Source organism: Podarcis raffonei, chromosome 2 (assembly GCF_027172205.1).
Source record: "Podarcis raffonei isolate rPodRaf1 chromosome 2, rPodRaf1.pri, whole genome shotgun sequence".
NCBI lineage: Eukaryota > Metazoa > Chordata > Lepidosauria > Squamata > Lacertidae > Podarcis > Podarcis raffonei.
In genome coordinates this window covers 78587178-78609281 of record NC_070603.1, presented here as the reverse complement: position 1 = coordinate 78609281, position 22104 = coordinate 78587178, and the positions used below count along the sequence as shown (strand labels likewise).

Sequence of the window (22104 nt, the reverse complement as noted above, 5' to 3'; positions counted from 1 at the left end):
TTCTTTTGGTTGTTCCATTCTGGGTCAACATGATCTTCTTTTTCTTCTTGGAATTTGCATCCAGATCTAAACTTGCAAAATTAACCAGTAATTTGTAGTTGCTGCTGGAAATTTTAACTAATGTCACTCGTAGATATTGTTATTTTAGTTGGTTGTCAGTTTTTCAAACCTTGGTGACAACAGCTTTAGGGCTGATCTTTGAAGCCTTTGAAATATGCCACCCATCTGAACATGAAAGCATTCCCATCTGATGTTTCAGGTTTGTGATGCAATACCTTTTTATCGACTGTTTCCACTGTGTGATTTACAGTCAATACAAACCTGAATGTTGAAAAACAAACCCTTTGCACAAATCTGACAGTGATATATTAAACATGACTGAACAGCTCATATGGGTTTCCCCCTGTTTTAGCAGGGATTCAAGCAGAATAATTCGTAGTGTTCCGCTACAAGATTGTGTCCCAGCTAGTTAATGTTTCTGTGTTTTTCTGTCTCTATGGAGTGGGCAATATAAGCCAAGTCCCGCTCTCCGATGTGTTAATTTCCCTTAGTTTGGTATACTCTTGCAGCAGTGCTAATATGAGCCACATAGTTCAGATGAGGACATCTCTAGTAGGACACAAATGGCTATTGAGAATTGTGAGCTCTTTTCTTCTTCCCAGGCCTCTCTGGCTGGGTCTCAAGAGTTTGCTGGCTTTTGCTTTGGACACCACATAAGATTGATTAGCCAAGTTCTCATCTAACTTCATGTTGAAGAACTGGGTAAATACAGGGTTTTTTTGCAGCCCAATTGAGGCTTGTAGAAAACATCCATCCTGTTAAAACTTTATGATCTGCTGTCCCATCTTCAGACTATGTAAATTTCCTGGCTACTGAGGAATGGCAGATACTTCTGGTGCTTCCTGAAAGTGGGAGGCACTATCCAAGCCACTCCTGTCACATAGTCCCAAGCTCCTTCTACTTATAGCTCCTCCTACCTGTTCCACCTCAGCTACACTTATGAAAGTCCACTTACATGTCCATGATAGCTTCAGAGGCACTATACCTCTATGGATGAAGCTGTCTTATGCAGAGTAAGATCATTATTCAGAATAAGATCATGGTCTGCATTGCCCAGCAGAGCTCTCAAGGTTCACAGTAGGAGGTCTTCTTAAACTATGCTATCTAGTTGTGCGGTGATAAACTTCGAAGTGCGGGAGTCCATCATGACAACCCCACCCCCCCAAAGAGAATACAAAAATGCAGGCATCTGGTGTTCATCCATTATTACACACACACGCACACACACACACCCCTCACCCACAAAAATACAGCAAGCAGACTTAACATGGACACTGGTACCAGAGCCTGCAATAAACCCAGATGCTAACTTTGCTGCCACATACACCCAGACAACACTGTCACTGACCCAACAACATCAAACATACCATCTCAGGCCTATTTAATTGCTCATCTTCTAACATTGTATATGCCATCAAATGCCAGCAGTGTCCTTCAGCTCTCTATATTGGACAAACAGGCCAAACCCTATGCCAAAGGATAAATGGACATAAATTTGACATCAGGAATCACAAGACGAATAATAATAATAATAATAATAATAATAATAATAATAATAATAATAATAATTTTTTATTTATACCCCACCCATCTGGCTGGGTTTCCCCAGCCACTTTGGGAGACTTCCAACAAAATATTAAAATACAATAGTCGTTAAACATTAAAAGCTTCCCTAAACGGGGCTGCCTTCAGATGTCGTCTAAAAGTTGTTTTTCTCTTTGACATCTGGTGGGAGGGCGTTCCACAGGGTGGGTGCCACTACCAAGGAGGCCCTCTGCCTGGTTCCCTGTAACTTGGCTTCTCACAGCGAGGGAGCGGCGAAACCCGGAAGTAAAATGTTCCGTTACTTCCGGGTCGCCGCAGAGTGCATCCCGAAAACGCTCAACCCGAAGCTACTTCAACCTGAGGTAACACTGTATAAGGGTCTGGTGACTTCTGTTTCAGTGTATCTGAAGAAGTGTGCATGCACAGGAAAGCTTATACCAAGAACAAACGTAGTTGGTCTCTAAGGTGCTACTGGACAATTTTTTTATATATTTCAACACAGAGAGAGCGCGCAATACATAGCACAATACCCAGGGCTGTATTCCATTAAGTTCTACTCACAGTGGACCCATTGAAATGAATGGCCCTAAGAAAGCTATGTTTATTAATTTCCACAGATCTATTCTAAGTATGTAGTACTTATCCTGACTGCAACACCACCACCATATATTAGGATCTGTATGACTGCAATTTTATGTATACCTTATTTACCCAAATCTAATGCACACTTTTTTTGCATTGCGAAAATTAAGGTGCTCATTAGATTTGATAACGCATTATACTCAAGTAAATACAATAGTTTCTTGAGAGTCAGCTCCATCAAACTCAGTGACGCTTGCTTCCGACTGTGTAGTTTCATCTCGTGGAGCACATTTGGCCAGCTGAAATTTAACTGCTTGCTTCTTGCAAAGAATTCTTGCCCTTTAAATTGCTAGCCTGAAATCAGAATCCTATCCATACACACAAAAAAGGAAGAAAGCATCTGGTCTCTGATTACCTCTGCAGATTTGTCACAAACAAACTCACATTTCTGATTACCATATTAATTCACTTGCCAGAGCAAGGACAATCCATCAGTTAACCTGTCACTTTGGCCGATGATGTCATTGCTCCTGTGCTTCTCTGTGTTTCCCCCTCCACTATGGGGCAGTCTCAGGTACTTAACTGATTATGCCACAGATGAACACTGTGTGCAAAGTGTGTTCTTCCCTCCTTTAACTGGATCCTTGTTTGCAACATCTCTTCATAAATTTTGGCAAGCCAAATCATTTGTGATGAAAGGATAATAGGCCCTGAAAATACAGTATTTTTAATAGACCCCCCCCCCGCTTCCCAGCAGAAATGCAGCATGATATAACATGCCACACCTTGTGACTGGACTTTTGAGGAGAATGAACATCCCAAAGCCCCTGGGGTGGGTGCATGCAATTTAAGAATAAATAGGGTCTTTATAAGAAATGTTACATAAGGAACCATCAAAGAGATGAAACCTCTACATGCTTAATTTAGACCAAGGCCCACTGTGTTCAATGGAGTAAAATGTTTAGGAGTGGGTTATGGCGAAGACCCCTTATAATACATTTATATTGGATTCTCTCTCTAACTCACATCCGCAGGACATGGTTACAATGAGTCTTGCTGAATCAGACGTTAAAATGAACATATTAAAAAATCCCAGCAAACTCTGTTAGTTTTGACTCTTCAATATGAGATGGCAGGTAGTGTAAATCAAGTGAAAGAACTGAGTCAGAAGACCACATTTCTTCATTTTCCCCTCTCAGTCAAGCAGATAAGCTATTATATATCAGGCTTTTTCCTAGCATATAAACACAGTTGTTCTCAATAGAGGTGAACTGGCTGTTTGGTCACTTGACTATTCAACTGGCTGTGTAATTTGGCCATTAGACAGACAGCAAAAGCAGCTGGTCTTTCACTGTATTCCCCTATTGTCTTCTCAGCTGCCATTTTCAGCTCTAGAAGATTGTATTGACTTTTTCCCCCCTCAAGGAGGAAGAAAAATGCTTGTTTGTAAAATTAGGCTTTTAAAAACATGTAGGAAAGCAAATTGAAAGCATGTGTTCAAATAGCCTCTCCCAGGACCAGTTTACCTTTAACTATTCAGATGGTTCAGATTTTGTGTCGCTAACAAAAACCACACTTCAAATGCAGGGGGGAGATAATGGAAGAATAATGATATTGTATGCCCCACAGATTCGTTTTGGGTCTCGAGGGTTGTGTTCAGAAACATATATCATCGGCTCTGGTTTAAGCTTGTGAGGTTCTGGATACAATCATCTCTTTGTCATGGACTTGCTTTTACCCATATACCTTCTAAATGTTTGTGAAAACTGCACACTGTAATAATATCAGTCTATTTGTTTCATTGCAGTCTAGCTCCAGCTGTCTCCTTCACTCTAAAATCATCTTGTGGAAACTTAAAAAAAAAAAGAAGAAAAGGGTAATTTGGTTAGAGGCAATACTTATTCCTTCATCGTGCAGGGCAAAATCTGGAGGGAAATTGCATAACTGTGTAAATATGTTTACAACATTGATTATTCTATGGACAAGTGCAACACAGTGGTGTGCAGATTGCCTCAAATTAAATCACACACGCAAGTGAGAAACAGGAAGCATCCAAGGAAAAAGACAAAACAGGAGAAAGAATCTCAAAGATGCCCAAAGGTGCCCATCACTTTTTCCACCTAAACAGACCTCCTTCAGGGGTTTCCATGTTTCCATTTACAAAAACAACAGTTTTGAAATTGCGAAGGAAGATGAAAGCTACTGAGAAAGACCTCTGTGTAGCAAAATGAGGTGGGCATCAATGTATTACTCTTCAGCATCTTTGAGACTGGTTTTCCTTTTTTGTCTTTTTAAATCAAAGCCACCTACAAATGTGTGAGGGTTCATGTGTTATTTTTATCCAAGTAAATTGCAAAGGCCTCCGAGATTGTCTCTTGTTGCTACAGCAGAAGAAATACATGCTGGGATCCAAAGAGCTGCTTAGGCAGGGGACTTGTGCTACTTCAGTGGAACTTCTGACTGTGAACTGCTGACCACTATCCCATATCAAACGTCAGAAATTCTCCTTGCTTTCAAAAGCCATTTCCATGGTGGGTGTGGGCTGTTAATGTTCAAGAACAGGTCCAGCTCTCCTCCCGTGGGCTCCCTTGTTCTAGTTTCACAGTTCTTTGGATCTCGATCACAGACAACGGAAGTAAGTTTGTCGCCTTGTCTGTTCTAGTTGATGACTCAAGTGGTAGAAGAATGTGCTTCAGTTGGAGTTTTTCCAGCATATGTCAGAACTGGTTACAAATGATGACGTTTCATCAGTATTGCAGCCAAACATTGCAGTACAAACGATCAGGCCAGACTAATAGTATGTTAGTGCCATGAGTGATAACCTTTCACCCATGGCATGCCTTCCTATTCATGTCTATGTAGGTGGAAGCGCCACATGTGCCAATACATTCCCTTGCACCTCCATTTGGAAAGATCAGGTAGAAAGCGGTGTGAAAGGCTCCTGTCAGAGACTCTGGAGAGTGGCTGCCAGTCAGGGTTAGCTATATGGACAAATAATCTGACCTGTTATAAGGTAGCATCCTGTTTTTTTACTTTAGTGTCAACAAAATTCTTATGTGATAAAGCAAAACAAAAGCCATGTGTACATGGGATCTATGGAGTATGTGTTTTTTTAACTTCATCAAACTCAAATATTCGGGCATTTTCTAAAATGGAATATAAGTTTCAGAAGTGTATGGGTATTGTTATAGGGCTGGATTCAACTAACCCGTTCTGCTTGTGGAAGCCAGTGGAAGGACTTTGTGCAATGTGGCTTTCTCCCTCACCCCTGTATCTGCTCTGGAGGGTTGGGAGCATCCTCAGAACAGTACATGGGGGAAGGGGAAGGAAGATTTCTTCCATTGGATAAGCAGAAATGCTTGTGCCAACAGAACAAGCTCTTTAGAGCTAAGGTCTGCAATTAATCCAGAATGCGGCAGCTAGACTGGTGACTGGGAGTGGCCACTGGGACATCTGAAGGCAGCCCTGTTTAGGGAAGTTTTTAATATTGAATGCTGTATTGTTTTTAACTCTCGATTGGGAGCTGCCCAGAGTGGTTGGGGAAACTCAGCCAGATGGGTGGGGTATAAATAATAAATTATTATTATTAAGTTGAATTTTATCCTCAGTGTCATTTCTGATACTCAGTCTTGTAGAAGCTGGGGAATCATGAAACTAGGACTAAGTGGCTTAGAAATAAGTTATTTAAATCAAAATATTTATACCCAATAGTGGGTGTTGGCATGGGGCACTGGCACTAACCTGACTCCAGTTGTCAGCATTGCTCCTGAAAACTGGGATGGAGAGAGGAAGGTCAGCGTGGTGCAAACACATAGGTCCATCTCCCACTTGTGCGTTCACTAGGGTTGCCATACGCCTGGAATTTCCTGGACTTATCCAGAATACCACATTTATCAGCAGCGTCGGGTGGAAATTGGCCAAATATCTAGGAAAATCCGGATGTATGCAGCCCATGTCGGCAGTGCTGATTTTTCTGCTTTTCCCTTAAAATAGCTCAAAAACGGCAATTTTTTTGTGATCCTGCCAAAAGAAACTCAACAACCTTGGGAAAAACTAAAAAAAGAAAGCTTAGCAACTTTTCTGTCCAGATTTTCACTGTTTGAAATATGGCAACCCTAGCATTTGCTCCATACTAACCTTGCCAATCTCTGTCTTTGTATTCAGTGATGCAGGCACCAGGAGGTCAGGTGAGCACCACTGTCTGCTATTGTTTCTACCTCCAAGAACAATATGTTACAGAGATGCACAGGCTTTGCATTGATGTATTGCATTGATTATAGGTGTTTATCTATTGATTATAGCCCATTTTTCTGTAAATGTTTCATTTATAATGTTGAAGATCTGCTTTGTTGAAAGTGGAGCTTGACAAAATTGGAAAGTCTCTAAAACATTGTGCCTTCATTCATGTATTGTGACATAGTTCTGGGATTTGCAGTCAGTTATGAAGCACCAAGGGACATGCGTGGCGTTGTGGGTTAAACCACAGAGCCTAGGACTTGCCGATCAGAAGGTTGGCAGTTCGAATCCCCGCAACGGGGTGAGCTCCCATTGCTTGGTCCCTGCTCCTGCCAACCTAGCAGTTCAAAAGCACGTCAAAGTGCAAGTAGATAAATAGGTACCGCTCCGGCAGGAAGGTAAACGGCTTTTCCGTGCGCTACTCTGGTTTGCCAGAAGTGGCTTAGTCATGCTGGCCACATGACCCGGAAGCTGTACACCGGCTCCCTCGGCCAGTAAAGCGAGGTGAGCACCGCAACCCCAGAGTCGGTCACAACTGGACCTAATGGTCAGGGGTCCCTTTACCTTTACCTTTTTATGAAGCACATAAATCCCATCATAGATTATAATACCTCTGCTGAGAGAGCTGCAGTTCACTGGCTGCCAGTATGCTGTCAGGTGCAGTTCAAGGTTTTGTACCAGAAACCAGGCTTTTGGCATTGCAGCGTCTGCCCTCTGGAGTGAGCTGGAGTTAGACCGGCATTTAGTGCTTTGATGTTTAGGTGCCTGCCTTAGACATTTTTGTTTAAGAAAGCTCTCCTGGTCATTTTATGGAATATTAATTGTGCAGTTGTAATGATGGTTTTATTGTTTTTAGAATCTGTATTTTATCAGAGTTTATCTTATCGTATAATACTTTAGCTATGGCTGTGAAGCAGTTTGTAAATCAGTAAAATAAATAGAAATGCTTTGGTGTGTGTATGTTTAATGCTTGTAATTTCTGACGCCCTACCCATTCTCTTGACTACTTTTCAGGTGAAAATCCTTACTCAGAATGAGAACGTTAAGCTGCAAGCTGCCCTTACTAGTAACTTGAAGAGCGCAGTCACAGCAGCCTTTCTTATGTTACCTGAAAGTTTCTCTGAAGAGGATCTTTATATGCAGATTGCTGGGCTCTCTTATTGCGGTTAGTAAGACTTTCATATTGTGGTTAGTATGACTTTCAGTGTATTTTTGTTGTTGTCAGGGTGCGAAAAGGACCCTAAACCTGGATGAAGTATGTGTCGCTACATCCTGCTTTGTGCCTGTCTTGCTTGTGAAGGGTTCCTATAAAAGCATTAGTTGAGCATATACTGATTCACTCTCCATAAAAGAAAAAAAAAGAGTGTTTAATTTGGTCCTCCACAAAGCTTGCCATTGCTTCATATATTGCTTTATCCCGTATGAAACTACCTCTGTTTAATGCCAGTGTGGTTCCGAGTGTTGGACTAGGACCTAGGAGACAAGAGTTCAAATCCCTGCTTAGCCATGAAACTCACCGGGTGACCTTGGGCCCATCACAGTCTCTCAGCCAGACCTACCTCACAGGATTCAATGCTGTGAGGCTAAAATGAGGAGTAAGAGAACCATGTAAGCCAAATTGAGCTCCTTGGAGGAAAGATAGGATATGAATGTAAGAAATAACTACTAAAGTCCTATGCTATCTGGGCATGATGAGAGCTGTCTTTCCAACCTGGGTACCTGATTGGTGAAAGCTGGTTTAGGGTGACCTGGGCTCCGGCAATGATTTTTGGACTGTTCCCCAAATGTTGTGGGCATCTCTCTTGAGGGAGGTCCATTCTAGTCCCCTCACTCCTAGTTTTTAGGCAGCTGGCTTATGTGGTTCTTTCAGAAAACTTTGTGGCTTTTTGTTGTTTTGGAAGGCTCGTTGACTTCAGTCACTGCCGTCTAATGACTCTCATGATGTCCTATATTGCTCTGTATTGTTCAACTTTAAAATTATATTGTAAGATCCAAATGGCAGGGTAAAAATGTTTTCACAAATAAAATACAGAGAGCCCATCCTTGCCATATTAAAAAAAAAAAACCCTTCCGGACAAAAACCAGACACCAGTACCCTTCAGCAACATCTCAATAAAACTTGAAGCTTGAAATGAAATATGTACAGGTTAACTCTTAAATTGTGGGTAGCCAGTGTGTTGCCATCCAGATGTTGCTGGACTACAGTTTCCATCATCTCTGACCATTAGTCATGCTAGCTGAGGGAGGGCTGATGGGAGTTGAGGTTCAACATCTGGCTACTCCTTGGTTTCAATGAAACAAAAGCTCAGCAAGGAAGAACAGCTACATACACTGTATATTGCAACTTATGCTTTATTTCTCGGGCTTTTCTGTGTTTCAACACAATATAGTTGAACTGACAGGCTTTGGCTTGATGTATAACCTTTTAATCTTGGAGGGGAAAGCCTAGGCTTACATAGTGCATTATGGCAAAGGCTTGACTAAGTGGTCTTGGAATTGCAGAGAAACCTTGTTGGCACAGCATGGTTCGAAGCTGAGTGAGTATATTATGCTTTTATGTGGTAAGGGAAATCCTTTGACAAACTACCTCTGACCTTCCCTGGGGTAGCCTTCTGTCAGATGAGGCTGAATAATGGCCCAGGTGCTTTGTTTCAGGAAAGCTTAAGGCACATTCTGCAGAGTAGCACAAATGTTATAACATGTAACTGTTATGCCTTTGTGTTGGTGTCCCTCACTTAGAAACTAGACATTGGAAATTTTGATTATATCCCTAGTTATAATCCCTAGATCATGAGAAAAAGCCTCCTCTCTTTGTTGTTATAGGCTGCCTCAGGCCTTTTGTTTTCATGTTAGCGAAGGCTTCCCTACTGTGGAAAGCTTAATGCGGTCAATATTCTGACTGGTGTTTTAAAAATTGTGTTCTTCCCTTACATTAGTTCCTCCTGTGTTTAAAGCACTCAATTCCACTTTCCCCTTTACACACATGTGTGAGTTGCTGCCTTTCCTGTTTCTCTGAGCATAGAACAGCCTTCTAAAAAAGCGACCCTGGCATGTAATGTTTGCTAACGGAGCTAGAAATGAGTCAAAGCATATCAAACTGTTTTGGGATGGATAAAGCCTTCCTTGTCTCCCACATTTTGCCTGTGTAAGGAATGAGTGATGGATAATTGCTTGGTCCCAAATGAAGAACAATTGCTTGCTGTCAAAAGTGTCAAATATGGTAATTATAAAGGGCCGCCACTGCATAATTATTTCTAAAAGTATTTCTGATTGAAAAAAAATCAGACATTGGTTAAGATTTGGACCTTACTTAGAATTTTTAGTGGTACGTTCAACTAGTGTGCAACAAGAATGTGTTTGAGGCTGTACTTCCCTTGCTGTGTCTGTTGGCAGGTACCATTTCTGACACTTCCACCTCTACAGATTGCAAAATGGAGAGAGAAGAGCAATTCTTATCACGGGAAAGAAAAGCAAAAATTTAGCTGGGCAATTATCCTCCTCCTGAGGCAGAGGAGTGAGTGCATGATCCTCTGGCCTCCACTGGGCACATGAGTGCTCCATGCAGAGGCAGTTGCACGGTCCCTTTTTTGAGAGAACTGGGTAGGGGCATTGCAGCAACTGGAAGGGCAGTATGCTCAGAAGTCAAATGGAGGCCCAGTTTTGAAGTATAGTGGAAATAGTTGTGTCTGTCAGCGTCTCTATTTCAAGAGAAATAGGAACTGGTCAAAGTGAATCTGGATGATCCTGTGCTTAGTAACACCTCAGTGGGAGTCCCTTGTGTGACAAGCTACAAAAACTACAAATGGGTGGTCCCCTGAATGTGGACAGACACAAACAAGTGTGTTGCCTAGCAGGTGCTTCATATTACTTTCTTCACTTAAGCTTATCTCATGTTTATCACGTTGTTCCTCCAAGGAGTGACCCCATTTTCTCCCTACAACAATCCTGTGATAACATTGCTAACAAGTGTCCCAAGTTGGACTCTCCCTAATCCAGATCTGACATTCTGTCCATTATCACACCAGTCAAGTGCATTCCTCACTATGGGCCACAAATTGCTAACTAAATGATGAATATCTTGCACTCCATTTTTCCTTTTTGGTTACCAAAGCATTCTTTCTTTAATGGGGTGCCAACATGCCTGTTTACACTAGCTCTGTACATTTGAATATTTTGATTGCACTTGCTATATAGGTAACAGTGCTTTATCCTACAAAGAAAAAAATGGGCTATCTTTTATTGTCAGAATATGATAATGCTTTGTACCCTTTTGCTTAGCATCTTAACACATCTGTTGTCTTGTAACTGACTCCCGTTCATCAAGCATAATCTATTTTTCTTCCAGGCTACACATACTCACAGGTAACAAATAATGTAGAAATCAGCCTCTTAATATTGTCAGGTTTCCTACCTGTGGTTAGGCAATTGGCAGCTACCTGAGGTCTCATGCCCTTCTCCCCACACACTTTTCTCTTCTGGATAAAAATTTGGTTAGCATTACATCTGCAGGAGTGGTTTCCCTAACAATAAGTATCCACTCCATAGTTTGCAGATATGGTTAGAAGTCATCCCTTCCTCAGATTGTGTGCATTTTCATTGATACTATGTATGTTGACCGTCTTGGTTTGGTTTAGGTGACTTCAGAATGATAATTGGAGAAGATAAGTCAAAGGTTATGAACATAGTGAAGCCTAATATGTTGCATTTTCAGAAGCTCTACAGTAACATATTAGAGGATTGCCCACAAGTGGTGTACAAGCACCAGCAGGGGAAACTGGAGGTAAGCCATTCATGATGAAAAGCATTTTAAACAAAAACAACAAAAACTGCTAATAATGGCGTGTCTATGTGTCCTTCCCTCTCCCTTTCCCTGGTTGGACTGCATGAATGAGCTCATGTTCAGCATAAGTAGCAAATGTGCCAAAAGCATATCCCACACCAGTTCGATTTTTAATGTCATAAATAGTAGTGAAACAGACAACAGCAGCTTCACGCAACTTTTCTAGATTCTGAGAATTGCATATTCAATAGGTTCTGGATTCTTTTGTGCAAGCATACCATTATTAACAGCCCTTCAGGTGTCAGTCATGTAATTTCTGTAAGCCATGGACCTGAAGTGATAAAAATGTGTTTCTGCTATTCATCTGGTTGCTATGTTGCTCGTTGTCGTATATGCTTTTCATTTATGCTTGAAGAACTTGGTTAAGGTGAAAAGTTTGTAGCCTGTTTTGCCAGGAATACTCCTCCAATAAACTGCATTGCACTGTGATTGTTCAACTGTAGCTAAAGTGAAGGTGGGGTTGGGTGTCTGCACTGTAAATTAACACAGGGCTGCTGGGAGGCTGTTACCTTTCAGCACGGAAGGTACAAGAAACAGGACAGTTTGGAACTTGATGCCTTGAGAGCCAGGTGCTAGCATTGTACTCAAAAGGTGAAATAGATGGAGGGGCTGTAGATCAGGGGCCCAGCTCATTATTGCATGTAGAAAGTCCTGGTTTAACCTCTGGCGTCTCTGGGAAGGGTTGGGAAATAACCCTGCCTGAAACTCTGGTGAGCTACTGCCAGAGTTCCAGGCATATCCAACTCCCAAGAGACTGTGATCTACTCCCAGTATAAAAAAAAATGGCAGTGATCTACCCATTGTCATTGGAGGGAGGAGGAGCATGCGTGGGGTGGGTGGATTGCCCAGAGTTGTTGAGCTTTTGGGGGGGGAGGATTGCACAGAGGGTTTTTTTTTGCTAATAAGGATCCCGCGATCTACCAGGATCAGCCAGGGATCTATCAGTAGATCACGATCTACTGGTTGGACATCCCTGGAACTTTAGACAGTACTGAGTTAGATGGACGAGTGGTCTGTTTCTGTATAAGCAGGGATTCTATGTTCCTAATAGAAATTCAAGCTATAGGTCTTTTCAGTCTTTAAACAGATAGCTAAAGATTAAATTATTTCTGTTCTATGTTTCCCAAATAACCCTTATTGTGGAAGTTCATTGCTTTATGCTTTTCACCCACCAGGTCTCATTCTGCTTTCAAAATTCTGCATAGTTGCAAAAGTGATTTGCTGGAGGGATGTAGCTCTTGTTCAAGAATAGTCAACTTCTTTGAAAATAAATTTAGGAAGAAGCCCATAAGAGCACATTAAATAAACCCTCACTGCAAGAAGTGAAGTTGCAGGGAACCAGGCAGAGGGCCTTCTTGGCAGTGGCGCCCTCCCTGTGGGACACCCTCCCATCAGATGTCAAGGAAATAAAGAACCACACAAGACAGCCCTGTATCAGGAAGTTTTCAATGTTTGACTTTTGACTGTGTTTTGTATATGTACTGTAAGCCGCCCAGAGTGGCTGGGGAAACCCAGCCAGATGGTGGGGTAAATACTTAGAGAATTGCACCTCTCTCTTCAGCTTATAAAGTCCCTTCATGGTCTTTTCCTGGTTCCTTACTCCTGCAGTATCCAACTTTCCAGCATTCCAGCTCTCTTAAAGTGTTTCAGCCCATTTTTCTCTTCAGCTCTTCCCTCCAAGTTTCTGACTCCACAATAAACTGTCTTACCTAACTTTCTAGCTTGACATATTCTCCTCGCAGCCAATCAGAAGAGTAACCTTCTAGTTAAGATTCTATTTCCCCTTAGTTGTCAGGTTTGTATGCTGATCCTTTGACCCTCCTGTGCAGACCTTCCTTAACAAAACATCCCCTTAAACTTCTAACCTTCCTTTGAACTTTTCACCCTCTTATGCAGGAGAGCCTTGAATGCAGGAAGCTACCATTTTACAACCCTAATTTTGCAACCAAAAACCAAACACAAAATGGCTACTCACCATGATGGCTATGCTCTGCCTCCAAGTTTGGGAGGCTGTATGTTTTTGAATACCAGTTGCTGGAAACCTGCTCTTGTGCTTTAACTTTCTTGTGGGTTTCCCACAGACATCTGGTTGGCCCCTCTGAGAAAAGGATGCTGGATCTTTGGGCTGATCTATCAGGGTTCTTCTTGTTCATACTGTGTGGAGGGTTGCACTCTTATAACAGCAATATGTGTTGCAATTTATGGATGTGCCTACAGAGCATGGTATTAAAATCTTTTGCAGTGTTGCTGAAAACAACAACCCGTGTCCGTTCATTTCTCTCTCTCTTTAGATAGATAAGAGTCCAGAAGGTCAATTTGCGCAGCTAATGGCTCTGCCAAGGACCCTACAGCAGCAAATAACTTTTCTCATGGATCCTCCGGGAAAGAACAGAGATGTGGAAGAAATTTTATTGCAAGTTGCCCATGACCCTGACTGTGGATTAGTGGTACACCAGGGTAAGCTTACTGATGAATAATAGTAGTAGCATTTTATAGGAGTCAGTGCTTAACAATCAATCTTTTAGGTAGGTAGGTAGGTAGAAAAAATTCTAATTACTGCTTGAGATCTAATGTTTGGGCATTCCTCATGAGATTTTTCCCTCCCCATTCTGCTTAAAATCACATTGCTTGGTTTTAAAAACAGTTTGTCATGTGATACTACTCAGGAAAAAACAGCCCCAAACTCCTTTGGGGGTGCAGTGTTAAGTTTCACAGTTCCTCGAGTCTTAGCTAATAATTGGTGCCCTTCTGAACAAACTGCAATTCCTGAGAGCTGAGCCAAAGAATTAGCTATGCCCAATAGACGATGGGTTGTACTTTTATCCCAGGATCTGTCCTTGAGTACCTTCTGAATCATAGACATCCTAAATGACTTTGAGGTTGATGGAGTAAAAAAATCCCAGTTTTCCTCATCTGTAAAATGCCCCCCAAAACTCACTACCTTGATAGTTATTGAGAGTATATGCATAAGGTTAAAAAAAATGTCAAGTGCTTCGTAACAGTGTTGTACTGTATAAGGTGCAGTTACTTAAAATAAGGGGCACAATCCAATTAAAATTCAAGCATATGAACCCCCAGTTTGGAGGCAATGAAACTAAGGTAAAAGGGCTTAAACTTTGGCTAGAGTACACCCACTGTCCTTTGTGTCTTGGATGTTTTAAAGAGGTCCATTCTTGAAATATGGCTAAGTATTATTTTGTTGTTGTTGTTATTTATTGAATTTCTATACCGCCCTATACCCAGAGGTCTCAGTAGCATGCATAAATATTCACAGTGGGGGGGAAGTATGTGTTGCTGCTTGCAAAAGTACTTCCATGCATGTCTTGGGCACTGTATTGTTCTCTACTTGTAGAAAGTAGCTCATTCCCAAAGGTTTCCAGTTTTCTGGAAAATATTTTAATGCTAATGAACAGCACTTGAGGCCTCTTCATACTTTATGGCGAATCCAACAAATGTGTGTTTGTGAAGATGTGCCTCATACCAGCAATACTCATTGATGTCAATTACCCAGTAGCTGCATGAGAATAATCAAAGAACTGTGATTGGCTGTGACTTATTATTGGGTATATATTTGATTGCAAAATCCAAGTTTTTCTCTGTGTAGTGAAACGGCCGTCAAAAGTTTTTTTTAATGTAAATGTATGTCTTAAATAGCATGAAATAATTTTAATGAGCTTTTGAATCTACTTGATAAAAGCAAAATAAACAGCTTTTGTTGGGGTAATTGGCAATTCATACTGTCATGCTGGGTTTACTGTGTTACTGGAAAAATATTTGACTTGTAACCCCACCACCACCTTAAAAAAAAAAGGAGTATCATGGATAACATCTGTTTTTGTTTATCCTCTTTCTTTCTTTTGCTCCCTCTCTCTCCAGGCATTTCAGGAATTGTGAGATCATCCAGCCTAATTCAGAGTGCTAAAACCACCCTAACAGCTGGTAAGAGCATGTGGTGCTGGGTTTTCCTGATGCACCATATCCTTGAGGAAGATACACATGCAAGCCTAATTCTGTTCCAGAAATTAATAAAAAATGATCTTGCATATCTAAGGGTTGGAAATGAGAGAGCCTGTTGGTTCAAGTACCTTAAGAACCAGCACTCCAGTTGAGTTCAGGAGATGCTCAGCATCTGCTGTGTACAGAACACTCCGCATGGGAAGTTCTTGTCTGCCATTGAGAGCAGCCATTCTAATCACTTTGGTGAGCATCATATTGCTGTCTCTGCTAACAGATCTGTGCTATGTACTCTTGGGCTTCAGAGAAATATTTCTGCAGTTACTAGTTGAAATGTAGGCTGAGTTACTGGCTCACTAAATGCGTGGCTCGGGTGTGCTGCAGGCCCCGTGGTGATTGCCGCCTGGCATTTTGTCACCCCCATCAGTGGTGACACCCGGGACGGCCCGCCCCCCCTTCCTCCGCCCCTGACTTGCCTCTATGCAGATTCTGCCTACAATCACAAGTGCTCAGTCTGCTGCAGCCACCTAACCACAAACTCTCTTTAGTCAGTTCACACTTACAGGGCACTTCTCAATGATTCAAACCACCCAGTTGATACTAATTCTTTTCACATGCATTCTACAATCTTTTATCTTGTAAGGCACCCTGAGATCTTTTGATGAAGAGTGGTATATAAATCTAATAAAAAAAATAAATTCTACCCTATCTGTCATTTAGATATTGCAAAAAGGAAAAGAAAAGAAAAGAAACCTCAAGGCCAAATTACACATTATACCTGCAGTGATGGGCTCCTTGTCATGGGCTTGCAGTATGTTCAGTTCTGGATTTTTATTTGTCTGCCCACCCACACCCCATCCAATTATCCCACCTGCTAGTGCTCTTCATGAATTGTGTAGGAAGCTCACCCGGGGAAGTTAACTTTGTTACTCCTGTTGACTTAGCTGTGAAGCAACAAAGGAGCTACTGGGCTTCCTTCTCTTCTCCTTTGCATAATCTGCAGATCATGAAACTTTTGTTTCAGGCTTCTGAAGAGTTAAAGTGTACTCTGTGAGGGCCTCACACCAGCACAGTTGACGGTTCATAAATACATGAGATGTGTGCCACTAGAGGCCAGTTGCTAACACCTGCATCCTGGCACATTAACCATCTGTTTTAGAACTGTTTAATTGGTGGGAATTCCTGGGCGCCTTGACTTTCAGCTCTTAACACACACTAATTTACTAATAGATAAGTTTGTGGCTTCCCCACAGAAATGCACGGATGATCGCAGTGCAGCAGATGTCTTAAGAACATAAGCACAATTAAGTTGGGTTGCTGTGTGTGGGTGTTTTTCATATATTCAGCAGTATACAAAGATACCGGTTTAACCACTTAACCATCCTTCTCCTGTTACAACTGTAATTCTCCTAATGAATCTTTGAACTAGCACAGACTTGTATGTGTATTATTTATCATTGGTGTATTATCCACCCATCTCCTACGCCCTTTTTCCTCTTTCCCACGCAGACTTTATTCAAATTTTAATGGCAGGCTTGAGGCAGAATTCAAAAGCCAGACGTTGTTGCATTAGCAACTTGCATTTTCCTTTTATGCCCCCCTTTTCCTTCTCTCCGCTTCCCTGGCAGTTATATGGTTGTTATCTAGGGAGGACTTGCTATATGTTGTCAACATTTGCTGTTGCTCAACTCACATTCAGCAATCTCAACGGTTACTTGTTTCAATATGATGCCTGCATTTTTATTAACAGTTTATCACATGCTGAAACACAGGTAACATAGCCCTTGTTAAGCCCTGAAATATCTACAGGCCATATGGTAGGCAGTTGGGTCCTCGATGGCACTCATTATGTAGCTGCCGTGCTCTGCTTGCAAACATTATTTGGCAGGGAGCACAACAAGGCCTTTTTAAACAACTGGTAATGTTTCCCTTCATCTTTTTCTGCCAGCGTGGTTTTAAACTAGTTTGAGCCCTATATTTTTGTTTACTGTCAGATGCCCTATTTAGCTTTTCAAGAAAAGGGGCCTGTGTGTTTTCTAAAATCTGTGGCAAGACTTCTGGTCTGGTTTCTATTAGAAGTGGCACCATCCATTGATTTATTTTTCCTCTTGGCCTTATGATCTTTTAGAACTTTTAGAAGCTTTGGAAATGTTTTATATTTAGTTGCTTCTAAGGAGTGTGTGTGTGTGTGTGTGTTTGTGTGTGTGCGCGTGTTACACATAGTTATTGCATTTGGCAACCTTGTGTAAAATAAAGCCATGTTTTGTTATATTTGCAGTATTGATCTAGCGATGTGTAGCTTTCTGCCAAGGCATGCATTGCTATTTAATTCCAACTGATATCTCTTCTAGGTATTCCTGAGTATTCAGATTTTGAAGGTTTGAACAATGCTAGGCTACATTCAGACTGCTGCATAGGAAAAACACTGATATTAGCCCTCCCCATGTAGACTTATAGTTAAAGACCAGAAAATTCCAGTAGCTTGGGGTAGCCCGCCTCCACTGCACCCTGGCAGCTGGGTGGGAGGAGGCAGGCAGACTCCGGAGGCCCTGCGGAGCATCCTGCCCTGGCCGCCCCCGCCCCTGGGTGCTGCCCCAGGCGCCCAATCGGCTTGCTTCACCACTGAGTCTAAGACTACCAGCTGGCTTAAGTGGCACCTGCCCTCTTCTAGGACGTGCCTTTACTTCCCCCTCCTTTTCTGTCTATCAGTCTCCCATGCCTACTCAGTATGCCCAAGTCCTCATTGGGTAGTTTTAAGGTTCCTCTGAGTTTTTGTGCCTTAAATATTTCTGGTTCTCCTAAGCTTGCTTATTATTTGTGGGTGTTAGCATCTTGTCTCTATAAAGATCCACAAATTGGACAGAGTTTTTGTTCTCTTGGGAAAGTTACACGGCCAAATTGATGTTTTGGCTACAAATGTTGCAACTCTGGATTTAACAGTAAATAAACTCATTGAATTTGATAAGGACTTGACTCAGGAAGTCCATGCAGCTGGACAAGAAGAGAAACTTGAGAACTTTGAGAGTGTGGAGAAAGAGATATATGTTGTTCCTGAGGAAAAAGAAGGAGGAGCTGTAATGCTGCAGATGACAAAGGAGAGCCAGAGGCCTGACATGATGGCTACAAAGGAAAATAAGAACTTGATGTTGAAAATCTGGTTTGAATTGGAGATTGAAGAACGGAGAGATCTCCTTATGTGGAGATCTGAAGATCCAAGGATTACAAATCTGATTAAGGTGGAAGTTGGAGCTTTGGGGACATTTGGACTTGAAAGGAGTAAGAAACAAGATTCGGGCTCCACTTTTAAGTATGGAGGTCTGGCTGGAAGAAACATGGATCCCATTTGGCTAGAGCTTCTCCAAGATCTGGTGTTTAATATTAAGGACTATCAAAAAAACCGGCAGAGAGGAATTGAGAGAGAATTAAGAGCCTCGGACGTGAGATCTCCAGGCTGATAGTAGATTAAGACTGATGGACATTTGTTGGGGATTGAAACTGGGAAAGGGGGGGTGGAGTTTGGGGGATCCAAAGGGTGCATAATTATAATCTGTTTTTGCTTTTACTCTGTTTTGCTATTCGTATGAAAATTGGGGAAGTCGTGGAAGGGAATTTGGGTCGACCTTAGAAAGAGGTTTTAAGAATGAGTATTGATATATAAATATTGATGTTTATAAGGTAAAATTGGCTTTTTAAAAAATGAACTAAATAGAAAAAGGTCAAAAATTGGGGATAAGAACTTGTTGAACTAACAATTTGAATTGGAATATAAGAAGGGGAGGTGTGGGGAGATCAGGGAAATATGTTATAGAAAAATAAGGATTGTAAACTTTATGTGTTTTTAACTTTTTTGTTTTTTGTTTTTTGATTTTTTAATGTATTAAAGTGGAAAATTTCAATAAATATCTTTAAATATATATATATATATATAAAGATCCACAGAGAATGAATTTGCTATTAGAACAGTAGGATTTAAGCATGGTCTCCAGCGGCACCATCTTTTCAATTACAGCAGAACAACAGTACAGTATTGTTACTAACGATATAGCCAAATATTTATTCTACAAAGCTTGTCATAGTGGGTGTTATGACTGTTGTGTTATACAACAACATGAATACTACTTCCTACCCCTTTTCATTATACCCTTTTTCAAAGGTGCGATCAGAAAATACTATTGACTAGGCAGAAGAAAAATTAATGAGAATTTGGTCTTAAGGTTCTTAAAACATATTGTAAAAATTGCGTAGCTTAGCTGGAGACAGATTCAGCTGCCTGTCTTGATCCATCCTTATTAATGAAAAATTGCTCATGAATTCTGAGGAACACAATGTCGTCCTAAAATTAAGAAATTCAGAGTTGTCTTCCTCCCTTTCTGCTTCTGGTGAAAAGCCTCAAAGCATATTGTCAGGGAACTGACATCAGAGACTAGCGGAGAGGGAAGTCGCTCCAAGGATGCAGGGGAGGGAACTAGCAAGGGGGGAGAGAGAGCTTCCGCTGGGGAAGGAAACCAAGGTGACACCAGGAAGAAAGGGGAGGCTGAGAGTACTTCGGAGGGAAGGCTCCGAGACTCTGCCAGTGAGACCAGTGGGGAGAGTGCAGGACCTCCGCTTGGCACGCCTACTCTGCGCAGAAGGCTTCCGCGCAGAGAAGCTAGGCGGAGACTGGCGGTCAAGGAATTCTTATGTTGGAAAAAGTTCAGGAAACGCCCACTGACGGATTCTGCCAGTGATTGAGACAGTCGCGTTGTAAGGGGCTGTCAAACTAGGGAAAGGTTTAGCTATACAACCCGTTTGGAGCAGTTTGGAGTTTTACGCACAAGCAACCCCAATTCCCACTACACATATCATTGTGTATCTCCTTGATGGTGAAGCATATTAAGTGTTGTGGCCCTCTGGGGCATGCAAATCTAAAATGAGTGAGGTGGTCAAGTTCTGAGCTCAGATTTTTTCAAAGGAAGCATGAGCAGTGCTCATTGCAAATAACCTGTGGTTGTCCTCCCCTTATTCTCATAGTTACAGAGGGATGTTTCCCATGTAGGCAGTCGTGCTTGCCTGCCATAAGCAATCATGCTTATGGCTGTTTCTTGTCTGAGTGACAGATTTTGATAGATATTGGTCTGCTTCATTCTGAGTGAACGAAACATCCTGCAGTGCTTGCATGTAGCATATATTGCAAGGTGCAGATGTCAACCATGAAACGTGGCAGCTGTTTTTCCAGGCTGTATGGGAGTGAGAAATAGAAAGCAAAGGGTGCTATATCAGGCAACAGATCTAGCCTGAAAAAGCCTGGGGGGTGGTTGCATTTTCTCTGAGTGAAAATACCAGGAAGTTTTCAAAGTGACAAATGGCAGCGCTAGAAGGAGGCACTTGCATGTGTGGTATTTAGTTACACAGCACCAGCAGGCTGCTGACTGAAATCTTGAAGATGGTCATCTTTGCAGAAAGATTACAGCAAACACACCTACCTCTGTGGAGTCTCAAGTCATGAGACATTTAAAGAGGAGGATTTAGTAAGGAGAGTCTTCAAAAATGCATTGGGGACTAGTTAAAATAGATTAATTAGGTGAGGTATACTGTATTGTCAAATTCTCTTGATTTAAGAACTGGCCATAAAGTTGTGGGATGCTTCACCAGGTAACGAAGTATAAAACACTAGTTACTGAAGCTGTTCTAAATGTCTGGCTTCCTTTTCCTACTTTTAAAATTAGTTAATTTGTTAGTTATTGCTATTTATTTATTCGGTGTTTTATCTGTTGTCCAACAGTCTATTAGTTATTGCTATTTATTTATTTATTTAATCTATACCCTGACCTTCTTCCCGAAGGAGTCCAGGGCAGGAAACAGGCCCAAAATTTGCAAACAAGTAAAGCATTATAAAACAGCCAACACATTCTTAAAACAATGGGGAGCAATAATGAAGAGTATTTAAGGTGGGGAATAAGCATTGTGAAGTTATTCTGCTGTGCCTTTCTGTTTAAGGTAACTGACATATTTACTAACATAAATAATGCAAGAAAATTATAAAGCCAATAAATTGTGATTTAAAACAGCAGCCAGAATCTAAGAGCAGATGAGCCCTCCAATAACTTGAGCCATGTTAGCATACCTCCTCAGCCCTTGAGAACCCTTGCACTCTGTCATAGCCAGGGAGAAGCAATGTCTCCCCATGTAAGGGGCCCACTGTAATTCATTTTTTCTTTTCTCTCTTTTAAAGGAATAAAAAAATCTGTGACTTACAGCATGAAGAAGATGTACAAAATGTCAAAAGGATGGATGAGGAAGACATGACGCCCAGAGGGCTGGACTTTTTGAAAAATCAGCTGATCCTCTTTGTGGCTGAAGGTTATTCCCATTTGACCTGTTACATCACCTTGCCTTGGAAAATTAAGAATATGCAGAAACACATTTGTGCTATTTATACACCAACAGTGTTGCGCAGACGATAAACACAGGAGATCACCAGTTTTGGTTTCTTCAAGAAGTGGGTTTCCTTCCTTCCTTGTGTCTGTTAGAACTTTTTTCTTTTTACCTTTCCAGAGTGACTTGTTTCCATATGTGCTGTGTTATGTTACAATCCTTAAAAACAGGAGCCCTGTGTGATCAGGGTTCCCAGTCGTGTGGAGGACTATAAGCCTGCTCAGCTGAATGTGCTTTCAATCTCCCTCATCAGATCTTGATGCTCAGGGTAGAGAGGGCAGTGCACATTGCCCTGTGGCCCCTTCATGGATCCTGTTAATGAACTTCTAAATAGGACTCCTACAAAAGTTTTATTCTTTTACAAATATAGAGAGAGAGTGTGTGTATGTCCTTTGAGCATGCAGTTTGTGCTAACCACTCTTCTGCAAGAGCGGCTCGTACTCTTGCATCTTTAACTTCACCAAGAACTCTTA

At 41.5% G+C, this 22104-nt stretch overlaps 1 protein-coding gene across 6 annotated transcripts in view; it reads left to right on the top strand.

Annotated features, from left to right (window-relative positions):
• Positions 1–21695, top strand: part of TAMM41 (TAM41 mitochondrial translocator assembly and maintenance homolog) — a 115884-nt gene extending 94189 nt beyond the window's left edge. For 5 of the 6 annotated variants that reach the window (XM_053377669.1, XM_053377664.1, XM_053377667.1 and 2 more), the window contains 5 exons: positions 7438–7588; positions 11058–11203; positions 13555–13720; positions 15140–15202; positions 21429–21695. In XM_053377669.1, coding sequence (XP_053233644.1) covers positions 7438–7588; positions 11058–11203; positions 13555–13720; positions 15140–15202; positions 21429–21502 — 600 coding nt within the window. In that variant the 3' untranslated portion in view covers positions 21503–21695. The other variant, XM_053377671.1, reaches the window with a different exon arrangement.
• Positions 21696–22104: the final 409 nt, after the last annotated feature.